Here is a 15184-nt window from a genome sequence, read left to right on the forward strand (position 1 = left end):
TCGAGAATATATTGAGGTGCAACAGTCAAAATGTTTATTTCTTTAAATTTATCTTTTAATTTACTCTCTGGGAACAAGAATTAGTAAAAAAAACTTTCATCGGATAATTTCATGACTTGCATTTCCATAAAGTTTCATTATATAAATAGTACAGCTATGGAGATCGTTTAGAAACAAGGCCAGCTGGTATATCTTACGTCTGTAGAGGAGGGTGTGTTACACGAGATGTGCCGAGACGTCATAGTGTATGTCCCCCAGTTACCTCCCCGGGAGGTTCCTCGTGGAACTGCTATCAACCGACACGAGTTATCGGGTACTAAACACGTGTTTATATACTGAGCCACGTAAGATGCTCGTTGAGTACTTTTTCCAATGATTACAAATGCTTTTCTACGATGATTCTAGCATTTATTACTAATTTGTTTTAAAATAAATCCGACTGCTTTTGTAAAAAATAAAATTGGCAGTTGTAGAGACTGTCGATAAAAGGGATTACTTAGAACTTTTAGTATTAAAATTTTAAATGTTTAAAAACCATAAAACTTATTTTCAATAATATAGTAAACAAAAACACTATTACAACAATGCACAGTATATGCACATTGATTTTTTCACTTAATCCATTCAATATCACTTATTAGATATAATATATACCACTAATCTTGCACACTACGTCAGCTGTATAGCTAAAGATATACTGCTATAAGCATTTCGGTGACGCGAGATTTTACCTATCCAAAAGGTGTCTAACTAAATATATTTATATATCTGTGTTTATTTGTATAATTATTTATTAATCGCGTTCGCTAGTCACGACCATGTCGGTGACGCAGACCCATAAGATTTTCCCCTACCAAAAAGAGCCCAACGCAGCTAAAAAAGTCACTACAAAATCCAACATTCTATCTATGTGACAGAAATGGTAACGATAAATATTCGAATGTTATTATTTAGCATTTAATACGATGTGAGTGAGTGTCGGAGGCACGAGTCGTTGGGGGATGGTGTGTTAGTACCCCCACCCCTCCCGGTGGGAGGTTGAAGATCAACAAGTCGGCGCCGCGTCGCCTGGCGCCCGTCCACCGCCCCACCCATCCGCCTCACCCCAGACTGTCACTGCCACTGCTACATGTTATTAAAGACTGCATTCTACACGCGATTACACTTGAAAATCTTTGACATAATTTAATTTTAATATAATGAAGGACGTCGTGCATGTCTAATAAAAAGATATTTTCAGCTTATTTTAACTTTACTCTCGTACACTTAGTCCCACAAATGTATACAAGAGGACAACCGACAACCTGGTGTTAAGTAATCACCGCCGCAGCACCCGAGGAATTACAGGAGCGTTGCTGACCTTTAAGGAAGGTCTCCGCGCTTTGTTTGAAGGTACCTGAATTGTCCTTAAAACACCGCACAAGGAAGCTCATTTCTCAGCTTTGTAGTACGTTTAAATTAGTAACTTTGAATATAGACGGTAAATCTTGATTAAATCTCTTAAGGTTTCTTATAAAAACATATTGAAAGGTAACTAGACTAGATTCAATCTATTTGAATTTTATATCCTGGTTTAACTTTATAGCGTAATATTGAATATACACTCCGGTTTATGTGACGAACAGCTGTTGAACTTCTTGCTCGCCGTACATACATATGGCTCATATACAAGGGTTGTCGCTCTACATACAAGTTGTTGACTCGGCGACGGCTGCTCATTCTCATTATTCTGGCTTCTTGTAACCATTTCCATTGTGTTGTGAAAGGTGTCATATTATGTGGTGGCGCTTGTATACTGATTTTCATTGACTGTCTAGGACTCTCCACATTAACATTTTATTATTTCACCGTTTAACTCATTGTGTGTCTTCTACCGCATTTATCATGGGGAGTTACGCCACAAGTTAGGATATCATCCCCACCATCTGGATGTGTGGCGGTCTGGTTTTATGAATGTTTACGTTGATGTTGATATTATCGTTTGTGTACTGTAATTTTAGGAGTTTTTATTCAGGTTGATTATATATTATTAAAAAGTGCCAATCAGTGGGTCCTAGCCTACCTGTCATTCAAAGCTAACAAACGTTTTTCACGATATTTCAGTGTGCCACAAGAACGTGAAATCGAGTTTCGGACAGCATTTTTCGGAGTCGATTCCTTTATTTCGTTCCCTTTTCTCGGGATCTATATCGTATAAGGAGCGCGTCACCTTTCATACCCGATATATTATGACAATAAAAAGCAACTAAATCTTATAATTTACTTTCAAAAAAAAGTTACACTCTGTATTATTGAACCAATGGACTCTGATGCTGATAAGGATCAATTTTGCACTGAAATGTAAGTACTACTGTCAAAGATTGATCGTTATGAGCAACAGAAACCATTGGCACAATAATACAGGATGTATTTTTTTTTTGAAAAATCATTCGGGTAGATTTCCGTCAAATTTCAAGAAATTTAAAAAAACTAAATATGAAGTTATTGGTTTCTTATAAATCGAGTGCATGACTCCTTTCACGACTTTTTTCTAAGTCTCGTAGTTTCCGACTTGGCCTTCACCGCCCTTCTCAAAAAACGATCCTGTTTATTCTTTGGTACAGCGTCGGTCTGTTGTTGTGTTTGCGGTGCGGTAGGCGGAGCTTAGGGCACGCGCTCGCTCACGTGGTCGACCTCTTGCTACGACAGTATCGTTCTTACACAATAATTTACTAATTTTGTTACTAATTTAACTTGTGAATTTTTATTGTGGGGTGCCTTGTTGATTTAGCTAAATGAATGCGGGGGATTCTATAGTATTGTTTTAATCACGTCTATAGGAATAATGTCAGGTGTTTTACGAATGACTGTAATGTGATGTACAAAAATTACTCAAAAGGTTTTCACTTACTAGTGTACGTTAAAAAAAGAAAAGAAGTGATTATTAGTTATTTATGCAACTGTTGTGTAATAAGGGGTATTAATACACGAATGTGGGTTTATTGTGGGTAAAAGTAGGACTACGCTCCGTGATATTTGCAAGTGAAGCACCTTTATGCTAGTGTGTGTGCGGTTACGGGGGATACCATTTACACAATTTTTTCTCCCTTAAATAATCATATATGGCCACAAATACTTTTATAGTATCGTTTTTATACTTTTTCACAATTCACGGCGGCATTTTTAAAATAATTAATTGCCACGCAAACTGATCTGTCAGACGATGGCAAATCTCATAATGGCGACCGATCGGCTTGTATTAGTGTAAGTGTGTGCGGTAGGGCTATGTATTTACTCGATTATGTTTTGGTGCCTCACTATTATGTAAGGTGACACGGAGTCCTTTCTTTTTTGACTCGTCCGTGGGTGATAATAGTGTCACATAAGTGTTTTAATACCTAATTATCAATAGGTAGCACATGTAAATAATAGTATTTTATTAATATTAAAGGTAAAGGTTTGCGTAAGAGGTGTATTAAATTAAATTTTTTCGTTATTTCATACTTTTCAGTTTTTAAAGTCGGTTTTTTAAGCGTAGTTTTTTTAAGTCGAATAAAAAGGTTCGTAAAAATTAGGCATAATGTAAATGTGATAGAGAGAATTTTCGTGAAATAGGCTCCGTAATTTATCACGAAAAATGACTTTTCTGTTGTCTTAAAATAATGGTATGTGGAGATTTCTTATCAGGGAGTCACAAAAGATTCATTATTGTGCAAATGGAATGACGACTTTTTTTAATGAAAATAAGGGACGAGACGAGCAGGACGTTCAGCTGATGGTAATTGATACGCCCTACCCATTACTTTCTTGAAAAACCCCAAAAATTCCGAGCGGCACTACAATAGCGCTCGTCACCTTGAGACATAAGATGTTAAGTCTCACGTGCCCAGTAATTTCATTAGCTACGGCTCAGATCGAAACACAATAATGTTTACACATTAATGCTTCACGGCAGAAATAGGCACCGTTGTGGTACTCATAATCTAGCCGGCTTCCTGTTCAAAGGAGCCTCCCACTAGTAAGGTACGACTCCAGCGACTCCAGCTGCCAAAGACTGTCAATAGTATTTATGTTTCAGCAATCGTCTCTGTCAAGCAAGATGGCCCAGCGAATGTCGTTCGGTCTTTTGGGCACGCGGGGCGCGGGGGGTACTCGATGCGAGTTCGTCCGAATGAAAGGCCCGGGGGGGAAGGGACACGCTGAGGTAAGAGTTTTATAATGCCTACTACTTGGATAAGTTTTTTTTAGTGAAAATACGGGACGAGACGAGCAGGACGTTCAGATGATGGTAATTAATACGCCCGGCCCATTAAAATGCAGTGCCTATTGAAATGCCCATGGATTATTGAAAAGCCCAAAAATTCTGAGCGGCACTACAATTGCGCTCGTTATCTTGAGACATAAGATATTAAGTCTCATTTGCCTAGTAATTTTACTAGCTACGGCGCCTTTCAGACCGAAACACAGTAATGTTTACACATTACTGCAGAAATAGTCCAATTAGTAAGTCATTTGTGGAGTGATGTGTATGCTTTTCCAACATGATCCCAGATAATACTATCACATAAATGACTTTCTTAATGATACCACAGATTGGGAGTTAAGCGACGATAAATTTTATTGTACGATATTTCCCTGTAACCATTTTTATGTCAAAATGTCAAAATAAAAAAAAAGAAGCCCGCTGAGTTCTTCTCAAGTCTGAGGCATAATTTTCGAATGGGTATAATTTTTGACTTTTGAATAAAAGTATTTGAATTTGCAGTAGAAATATCACGGTAGCGAGTTTTGCAATACTCGGTAAAATGTCATTGCTTCCGGCGATGCCGTGGGACGGGTCATTCCGTCAACTAAAGTTATGGAGTCGGGCGCTGCTCGGGTTGACTCGTCGGTCGAGTATTAATATGGACAAATAGTGGAAAATAAATTAAGTGGTGGTGGGTCGCTTTTTAAATTTGAATTTGTCTTGATACGTATCTATGTTTCTAATAAATACTTTTTCGTCTATTATTTGTCGAAAGATTAATAAAAAAGCAATCTTTATTCTTGTTTTCTTTCACTTTATTAAGGCGAAGAGTAAGCAGAAAACACACAAACATAGTGTTTTTAGAGAAGTTTTGTGGTGAAAGTATAGCATTTCGAGCTATGAACACTATTTAATCCTGTTACACATATCCTTAAGTCTTATTTGTAGGTTGCTAATGCTTGCTGTTGGATATAGTTAACACTGCCGAGCCTTTTTGAACTACCACTTTTCTTTGAAGTTAAACAAGTTTTTTGGCATGGCGTGACGCATTTTTTTGGTGCTTCTCTCGGAAAAGTTATTCTTATAGCTTGTACTTTTTTGTGTAGGTTCATTTATTCAGATTAGTAGAGAATGACGAGAATTATAAGCATATACACTGTTTTCCACGCAAGAATTTTGAAAATATTGGCTTTGTTACATAGATGGCGGGCCGGCAGCCGTAAACTCATATCGCTCAAGGTCGCTGGCATTTAGTGTCGCCTTAAGAAATATTTTCGAAAGTCAGTCTCTTCTTTGAGCTGTTTAGTATAATATTTGAAAAGATTGACAGATTTGGTCTATAATTGCCAATAAGACATGGCCACCATGGAAGGGTGATGTCACGTGAATATATTTTTTGAGACCGTGTGATTTCTAAAATTGTCATGTAACGTATGTATATATTTGTAAATAAAAGAGTTGAAAAGTTGATAAGAAACATAAGGACCCTAAACTAACCTAACTTCCTTTTTGATAAATTAAATATTTAAATTCTTTTGTGGTGTAGAATATAAATGGTTACCTAAATTATGAGTATTTCAATAGATATAGGAGTAGGTCCGCCATATCCGCCTCATACCGGGACACGACAGACAAGATAGTTCTCGGTAGCTCCTGTTCAGTTTTACCAGTGGGAGGATCCTATGCACAGGATGCCGGCTAGAATATGGGTACCACAGGGGCCCCTATTTCTGCCGTGAAGCAATAATGTGTAAACATTATTGTGTTTCGGTCTGAAGGGCATCGTAGCTAGTAAAATTACTGGGCAAATGAGACTCAACATCTTATGTCTCTAGGAGCCGAGCGCAATTGTGGTGAAGCTCAGAATTTTTGGGTTTGTCAAGAATCCTGAGTGGCACTGCATTGTAATGGGCAGGGTGTATCAATTACCATCAGCTGAACGTCCTGCTCGTCTCGTCCCTTATTGTCATAAAAAATTGAGTTTTACGTAAGTAAAGTCTGAGCAAAGTCTAAGTACTCTCTATAGATCTCAGGCTATGTCACTGGGACCATAAAATACCGCCAACTTTGTCAAAACTGTTATTTTAATAAAAAAAAAAATAAAGTAGAATTCTTGTGAACCTTAAATGTATCTGGATATTTGTGGAGTAAGTGCAATGAAAAATTGGACTCCTGGGACAAATTGTGACAGACCACTTCTATTGTGTTAAATTATGAAAAATATCCATTACGGTATATATAGTTTGCTGCGTGTAGCTTCTATCCAATAATTAATAGCGTCTAACGTGGAATTATACGTTTATTATAGTGTAACGCACGAAATGCTGTTAATGTGTAACAATAATTCTATATAATTATTGTTCTACAACTTTGTATCGTTTGACGATTAACACTAGATGGAGTAGATATTGCTTTTTATTAATCGTAGTTCTGTCGACCCCGTTCTACTTATAATTAATATTAAATGCATATACGTTAGTAAAGTGAGGGATCGTTAGACAAAAATGGTATGGGTTATCGTTAACAGCTCGAGGATACGCACCAATCTTTTTATCATTTAGTTTTCAATGGGTGGCTTGTTCATTTCAGGTGGCTGTGAGCCGTGGTCGAGGAGGCGGCATGCAGACACCGTGTTCCGAGCCGGGGCTCACCGCAGCTGAGCTCTGGGATAGCGACTGCGAGGACGAGCCAGACGAGCTGTTTCTGTACCGGCATCAGGTGAGTGTGGTGAAGTCGAAACGAGTGGGAGACGCCGAGTTCTAGGACAGTGAGTGCGAGGACGAACTGTTCCTGTACCGGCATCAGGTGAGTGTGGTGGAGCCGAAACGAGTGGGAGGCGCCGAGCTCTCTAGGACAATGAGTGCGAGGACGAGCTGTTCCTGTACCGGCATCAGGTGAGTGTGGTGGAGCCGAAACGAGTGGGAGGCGCCGAGCTCTCTAGGACAATGAGTGCGAGGACGAACTGTTCCTGTACCGGCATCAGGTGAGTGTGGTGGAGCCGAAACGAGTGGGAGGCGCCGAGCTCTCTAGGACAATGAGTGCGAGGACGAACTGTTCCTGTACCGGCATCAGGTGAGTGTGGTGGAGCCGAAACGAGTGGGAGGCGCCGAGCTCTCTAGGACAATGAGTGCGAGGACGAACTGTTCCTGTACCGGCATCAGGTGAGTGTGGTGGAGCCGAAACGAGTGGGAGGCGCCGAGCTCTCTAGGACAATGAGTGCGAGGACGAACTGTTCCTGTACCGGCATCAGGTGAGTGTGGTGGAGCCGAAACGAGTGGGAGGCGCCGAGCTCTCTAGGACAATGAGTGCGAGGACGAACTGTTCCTGTACCGGCATCAGGTGAGTGTGGTGGAGCCGAAACGAGTGGGAGGCGCCGAGCTCTCTAGGACAATGAGTGCGAGGACGAACTGTTCCTGTACCGGCATCAGGTGAGTGTGGTGGAGCCGAAACGAGTGGGAGACGCCGAGTTATATGACAGTGAGTGCGAGGACGAGCTGTTCCTGTACCGGCATCAGGTGAGTGTGGTTGCCCGAAACGAGTGGGAGACGCCGAGCTCTAGGACAGTGGGTGCGAGGAAGAGCTGTTCCTGTACCGGCATCAGGTGAGTGTGGTAGCCCCGAAACGAGTGGGAGACGCCGAGCTCTAGGACAGTGGGTGCGAGGAAGAGCTGTTCCTGTACCGGCATCAGGTGAGTGTGGTAGCCCCGAAACGAGTGGGAGACGCCGAGCTCTAGGACAGTGGGTGCGAGGACGAGCTGTTCCTGTACCGGCATCAGGTGAGTGTGGTGGGCCCGAAACGCGTGGGAGATGTCGAGCTCTAGGATAGTGACACCGAAAACAAGCCGGACGATCTTTTCTTGTAATAGGTAATACCCATACCAAATTATTTACTTAATGTTGGTGGTATTTTACAGCGTCGTCTCAGTGACCCGAGCGCGAATATTACATCGTTCGCACGCGGCGGTTGGCGCATGCGGGAGAAGGACGCGCAGTCGCAAGATAAGAGCCGTTCGGAGAATGAGGGGTTGGACACACTGGGAGACGGACTGGCAGAAGTAGAGGCGGGAGATCTGCGGGACGGTGAGTTTTGTCAAAACAAAAAGAACTCAGCTCGGGTGATTCTTAAAAACTCCGAAACGTCTTCGTGGAGAGGAAAAATAATGGCAATGGTAAAAATTTACAGGACGTATGCCATCAATTTACTTATTGCTTTTTCAGCCAGCTTCCATTTTCACATTATTTGTTAAGTGGTGTTGTTCCGTGTCGCCGCCGATAGATGTCGCTAGTTGTTTCATGTGTCACCTCCGCGCCCGCACCCTCCGCCGTCTGACCGCCGACCTCACGCACCGCCCCCTTGTTTGTTAGAACACGTTATGTTCGCGTAAATCCGGATTAGATTCTATGTTTTTATCGCAAAGTAGAGAAAATAACAGTTGTTATTGAAAAAACGTAGATTACAATTTGTTTAGTAATGTGTTAACGTTGTAACGAGTCGGGTGTGTTTGGTCCGTAGGTGGCGGGGCGAAGTGCGGCGGGTGCGGGTGCGGGTGCAAGGGGTGGCCGGGCGGGCGGTCCCGCACGGAGAGCATGCACGAGGTGTACGGGCGGCCCGCCGCGCCCTGCGACTCGCCCGCCTGCCTGCACGTGGTGTCCCCGCGCCGCCCCGCCCCGCGAGCCGCTCCACATCCGCCGCCACTGCGCCCGCTGCGTCCTCTACGCTCCTGTGAACCTAGCCACGATGAATGCGAGATCGCGTTCGACGCGGCGTCGCTCGACGAGTCCGAGCTCGTGGCCGCCATATCCCATACCCGCGCTGCCGAGCGAGATGACGGGGAGCGAACGGTCCGCGGCGAAGAGGAGCTACCAAGTCACAGTGCGCGTCCGGGAGAGACGAGAGCGGGGCGCCGCCAGTGGAGCGGCACGGCGCGCGCGTACTGCACGCTGCCGCGGCGGCGCGGGCTGGCGGCGGCCATGTTCCGCGCGGCCAGGCTGCCGCCGTGCCGCACCACGCCCGACGGCACCGACATCTACTACTGGTGCGACCTGCCGCGCAAGAACCTGGCCGGTAACTCTCTGCGGTGTCACTTCATGTCACCCTTGCTATATACCGAGGGTATCACGACATAGTATAAAACCAAGTCGCTTTCTCCGTCCCGATATCCCTATGTATGCCTAAATCTTTAAAACTACGCAACGGATTTTGTTGCGGTTTTTTTTAAATAGTTAAAGTGATTGAAGAGGAAGGTTTACCGTTAGGAAATACTGTTATTTTTGAGGTTTCTATGTGATGTCGTAAATAATTACATTTTTTCCGCTTACATTGCAAACACAGGCTGAACCCTCCGAGATTTATTAAAATAACTTACTAAGTATTGCACACATTGAAAAAGTCTACAGAAAACTCTGTTGTGGTATATGTCTATCTCTTATGGATAACCCACAATAACATTTTTTTGTCATTTACTTTTTACGACAAATAATGGCTAATTTAGAAGCCATTTTAACCAATACAGCATTAATCCTTATCTAATTAAATACCTTAAATACATTGTTGATTTAATATGGCCCTTTACAGCATATGATTTAAATAAATATTTTCGAAGATATTACAGATTTAAAAATTGTGCGACGTAGCGTTTGCGGCGGTTCCGGCCGGCCGCAACTAACTACCCGCGACGGGAGCGTGCCTATAAATAGCGCGACGGAGGCCGCAGTTCTCCCTGTAGCACTTTGAATTTAGCAGCGATCGGACGCGTTCTGTACCGATTTTTCAAATTTAAAACGTCTGCGACGTGTGTACAAGACGTCTGTCGGGTCCGCTAGTATCAGTATAATCAATATGTTTTATTTCCCCTTTTATCTGTAATCAGTGCCCATACTATGAGCAAATGTGTTGGTCATCTAGGATTTTGTGGGAAGAGTGGTCCTTCGACCTTTTTTCCCTTAACTTTAAGTCCAATTCGACAATGTAATTTCGTTTCAGTCTCTATGGATGCTTTAAAGTTAATAACTCCACCGCCAATGGGTTTGGATGAATTGCTAGGCGCTATTTGTAATTTGAACAATATTGTTTGATTTCTTCCTTTATTGTTTTAAATTTAAGTTCTTCATGAAGTTCATTGTTTTTTAGGAACCATGGGGCATTCGATAGATTTCTAAAGATGCCATTTGGGGGCTCTCTGTATTATTGCAATGTTGGAGTTGCATGCTGATCCCCAGAGCTGGATACCGTAAGTCCAGATTGGCTTTAGAACTACCTTTTTTACATAAAAGTTTGGTTGTCTAGACTTAGGACTGAATTTCTTCCGAGCAACAATTGTAATCCTCGATACTTGTGGTTGAGTTGCTCTCGCTTCTTTTGAAGATGTGCTTTCCAAGTAAACCTTCAATCCAGGTGCTGCATACCCAGGTACTTAACAGACTCATTGTGTGGCAGTGTAGCGTCTCCTAGGTGAACAGGTGGACAGTCTCCTGATCGGAGAGCGAAAGTAACGTGTGTGGACTTCGATGTACTAACTTTGATTCGCCATTCTTTGAGCCAGTCTTCAATTTTGTCTAGTACACACTGAAGCTTTTGTGAAGCATGGTTGCGTAATATATTGTTATTCCTGAACATTATTATGTTTTTATCATAAAAGTCACCATGAATCGTATCATGGTGCGTTACGGAGTGCTCTCTATGTACAGAGTTGGACGACGGCGCGTACAACCCGCTGTGGGCCATGCGGGGCTTCACGCAGACCTTCCACCTGTGGAAGGAGGGCAAGCGGCAACAGTCGGCACCGCTGTCCGCATTCCTCACCTACGTCACGCTACCCTGGTGGAGTATTGCTAAAGGTACACGCTACACAAACATACACACATACTCAATGGATTTAAAGATCTACTCAAGTAGTCAATATAATTTGTTATAGCTTAAGAACGTATTGTTAAATCTGTTGGCAGACCTTGTTTTCCTAGACCTTCAACAGATTGTATTAAAAAAAAAACATTTTCAATCCAAAGAAAATCTTACCAAGGCATTGTGTTTTCTTGAGTCAACCTCGAGTTTTTATTATTAAACTACCTTTACCGAAGCACATATTTTGCGGTTTTGTATATAAACTAACATTACAAGAAATGCATAGAGACGAATTTAGATTAATGTCGAAAAGCAATCAACTAGACTCCCAATTGCCTTTTAAAAGGTCGTCAAAAATTTCTAAGCCGCGTTGTATATATACGTTTACAAAACTTATACATTTATTCAAATTAACACCGTATTTCGTCGCAATAACGTTCAAAGCCTGTTGTCAAACTCTAATTATTTAATAAAATCATTAAAAACGTTATGTAAGCTACACAATTTTGTTAATTTAAAGGAACACTTACCTGAAATATTATTGTTAGTTATTTGAATAGTTTTCACTGAACTCTTTATCATTGCGTGTGGCGTTGCATCAAAACACGGTCCGAAACGAACGAACCGAATGAAAACTCTGCCTGTGTAGGCAGAGTTTTGCTTCAGACAGTATTTGAGAGTGATTGAGTGTCTTATTGTTTCCTGTGCGTCAATTATCTAATTGATAATCAATTATTTTTTTATTTCGGTTTAATAATCTAGTACTTGACACAGATTTAAACAATGTTTTGCTGATTGATCCGAGTTTTGTGTCCCCAGTAAGCGGAACATTATTTTAATGCATCTGTTATTAATATTTCAGATATCCTGGACCATCGCGAGGAACCCATCTTGACCTTCTGAAACCTGACACTATACTCTGTAACGCGATATATTATATATATAACATAATTTGTTTTTTAATGTGTATAATGTATATCGTAAATGAAGTGGATATAAAATGGACGATGTATATTTAACGTATCTATAACACGGACTAGTAAAATAATAAGGACTCCGTGTCAGCTTACATAACAGAGTAGCACCAAAACAAGCCGATTAACGTGTAAATACATAGCCTCACGCACACACTTACACTACTACAGGCCGATAGGCGGCCATTATGAGAATTGTCATTGTCTGTGACAGATCAGTTTGCGTCTCAATAAAATATTTTAAAAATGACGTCGTGCGTTGTGAAAAATTGTAAAAACGATACTATATAAGTATTTGTGGCCATATATGATTATTTAAGGGAGAAAAAATTGTGTAACTAGTATCCCCCGTAACCGCACACACACTAGCATAACGGTGCTTCACTTGCTAATATCACGGCGCGGAGTCCTCCTTTTTTTACTCGTCCGTGATCTATAATAAGTTTGTTTAGGTATGAATGGAATATATCAATATGTTTTCGAGAAGATTGTGTGTGTGTGTGTTTGTAGATGTTGAGTGCAAATGATATTTAGTAGACATTACGTTTGACTTTTTATATTTATTTATTAAACCATTATCGACAATAGACACTACGTAATATTGCTAATAATTTATTATGATTTAGAGATCTCAGTATTGTTACAATTATTATAGACGATGGACGAGTGAATTGTAAAACGAAATTAGTGTTTTTTGTACCACGTGGAATATTTATAACATACTGAATTGCATTAGCTGCTATTTATGTGACATTATTTCTGACTTTGTTTATAAGACATAAAATTTATAATACATGGTCCTAAGTTTATTCAATTTATACTTCTGCACTTCTTCTTTATGTAACTCTCTGTGCGCGTATGTGATTACAACTAAGGGGTGGTTACAAAGTTTTTATGAAAAAATTTAGGGCGATATAATTGTTCACCCACATTTTGATTTTCAAAGTTGTTTACATGAATTGCTGTGCAATTTTAACTTTACTAATCTCTATAATTTCAATATTGTTTCGATAATTATAATACAATGTTTCGGCCTGCCCTTACGTCGGTTTCGTACATAAATCATAAAAAATTAAGTATAATTTTTTATGAATTATTCATCTTACATTCTGACTCCTGTTTGACATCGTTAACGTAACCTAAACAGTTGTATTTTGTTTGATCAACGCAAGTGTTACACATTCAAAAAAAATACTTTTTAAAGGATTAAAACGCGTGTAATTGTGTAGTGGGTTTTACGGTTCGACTCCTGTAAACCGCAGTCCCCTGTACACGTGCTATGTAAAGTTACGAATAGTCGTGTTAAATAAATAAATGAAAAACAAATATAACTTTTACGTAAATTCCATAACTGAAAAGTGCGACGTAACGTGCAAGTGTAAATGTATGACACATGTTTTAACTCATGTATATCTAAGATATCACATGAGATATTTGGCATAGCATATTTTTGCTTTTCGGTTGCTGTACCTGTTATGTAGTTTCATTTATATTAGAATTTTATAAGAAATTGTTTCATTGATTTAGAGCACAATATGTTTGAAAAGTGAATCGGGAATCGACAGAGTTCTTGCTTGCTCAGACGAGCAGGCGTGGGGATGTCAAAGTGAACTCCATTGACATATCGAGTATATTACATTGACGTACAATAAACTGCTAGACTCACAATCACGCTCAAATATTGTCTGAAATAAAACTCTACCTACGCGTCTATTAGGCAGAGTTTTTGTTCAGCTGTGTTTCGACCGCGCTTTGAATACAACGCCACGCTATGAGTGTTCAGTGTAAATCTGTCAACTACTACTGTGTGGTATTTCAGGTAAAAGTCTCTTTAAATTAATAAAATTGTGTTACTAAATAATCATATTGCTAAATAATTACATTTCAATTGCTAAAACAAAATGTTCTTGCCTCGTGTCCATCTCTTTCGCACTATAATCAAACTCTTAAGTTAAATTCTAATGAGCGTAAACAATTGACTTTAAACATTACTGCGACGAAATAAGGTTCTAATTTGAATGAACATTTTAATGTTGTCTGTATAAGTTAATGTACATGCGTATATATAACGCCGCTAGGACATTTTTGACAACCTTTTAATAGGCGATTGTGAGTTTAATTGTTTAATCATCGTCAGTGGAAGAAAGACATTTCAAGACAAAGTGCTCTGGGCCTCCACGGGTACGTGTGTGCGTGCGTGTTTGTTTTGTGTGAATTTTAGTTATTAAGGATCCAATATTATTTGGACAAGAGTAATTACAGTTCAATAATGACTGATTCATATTAAGTATGGACATTCCATTGTTATTTTTTAAATCGGTAAAACCCACTATCTAGTTTTGCATTTTTGTTCTTCAAGAGATGGCATCTAATAATGTAATTAAAGATGAGAAGCAAATGGTGTCGTCTGTATCGAATTTCGAATATCATCATTATACATCATGGTGTCAATAATAAATATAAAGATATAAAATTAATTTACATTTCCCTTGATGTGTCCACACAATTTCAGCTAACATGGCGACCAGACCTAGTAAGCTACTTTAAAGGTTAACCTTTGGACGTAATTCCAGAAAAACGTTCCAAACCACAATCATTTCGAAATTGAGTCAAGAACACAAAACTGGTCACGTGATTCATATTAATGGACTGACAAAAAATGACAGCCCTACTGTCACTCTTTAAATGATATCATGACTAAGTAGCCCTATATGACGTAGTCCATACATGTGGGTACATGTATGGAACTTAAAACACGAAATGTGGTGTTTGTGGCTTGGAACGTTTTTCAGGAACTACGTCCAACGGCTTCTCTATAAATTCACCTTTTCAATCAAAGGTGATGTATTCACCATATTATTATTATTATTATTATGATTGTGAGAAATACTTATATTTTTATGTCGTGAATAATAATTATTTATTATGTGTATTGTAACATTATAAATGTACTTGGTTGGTACAGTACATACTCACCGGTCACGTAGGGAACGTTATCTTTTCATAACGTTCACGGTGTTAACGATATCTAGTCATCCATGATCTGAAACTTCCTATTTATCATCCTAATTTATATTAATTTAATAAATAAATACTATGCCGTTATGTGTTTTATTTTTTAATTCATCTGTGTCTTTAGTTAAAT

At 39.9% G+C, this 15184-nt stretch overlaps 2 protein-coding genes across 2 annotated transcripts in view; one reads left to right on the forward strand and one right to left on the reverse strand.

Annotated features, from left to right (window-relative positions):
• Positions 1-15140, forward strand: part of LOC126975835 (uncharacterized protein KIAA0930 homolog) — a 72179-nt gene extending 57039 nt beyond the window's left edge. Inside the window, exons 6-10 of the mRNA XM_050823872.1 lie at positions 4058-4183; positions 6815-6943; positions 8139-8304; positions 10912-11061; positions 11928-15140. Coding sequence (XP_050679829.1) covers positions 4058-4183; positions 6815-6943; positions 8139-8304; positions 10912-11061; positions 11928-11968 — 612 coding nt within the window. The 3' untranslated portion in view covers positions 11969-15140. The remainder of the gene's footprint in view (positions 1-4057; positions 4184-6814; positions 6944-8138; positions 8305-10911; positions 11062-11927) is intronic.
• LOC126975834 (phosphatidylcholine:ceramide cholinephosphotransferase 2-like) overlaps positions 1-15184 on the reverse strand; it is a 140458-nt gene that overhangs the window by 44176 nt on the left and 81098 nt on the right. The gene's annotated exons all lie outside the window — the stretch shown is intronic.

Source organism: Leptidea sinapis, chromosome 38, assembly GCF_905404315.1.
Source record: "Leptidea sinapis chromosome 38, ilLepSina1.1, whole genome shotgun sequence".
Taxonomy (NCBI): Eukaryota; Metazoa; Arthropoda; class Insecta; order Lepidoptera; family Pieridae; genus Leptidea; species Leptidea sinapis.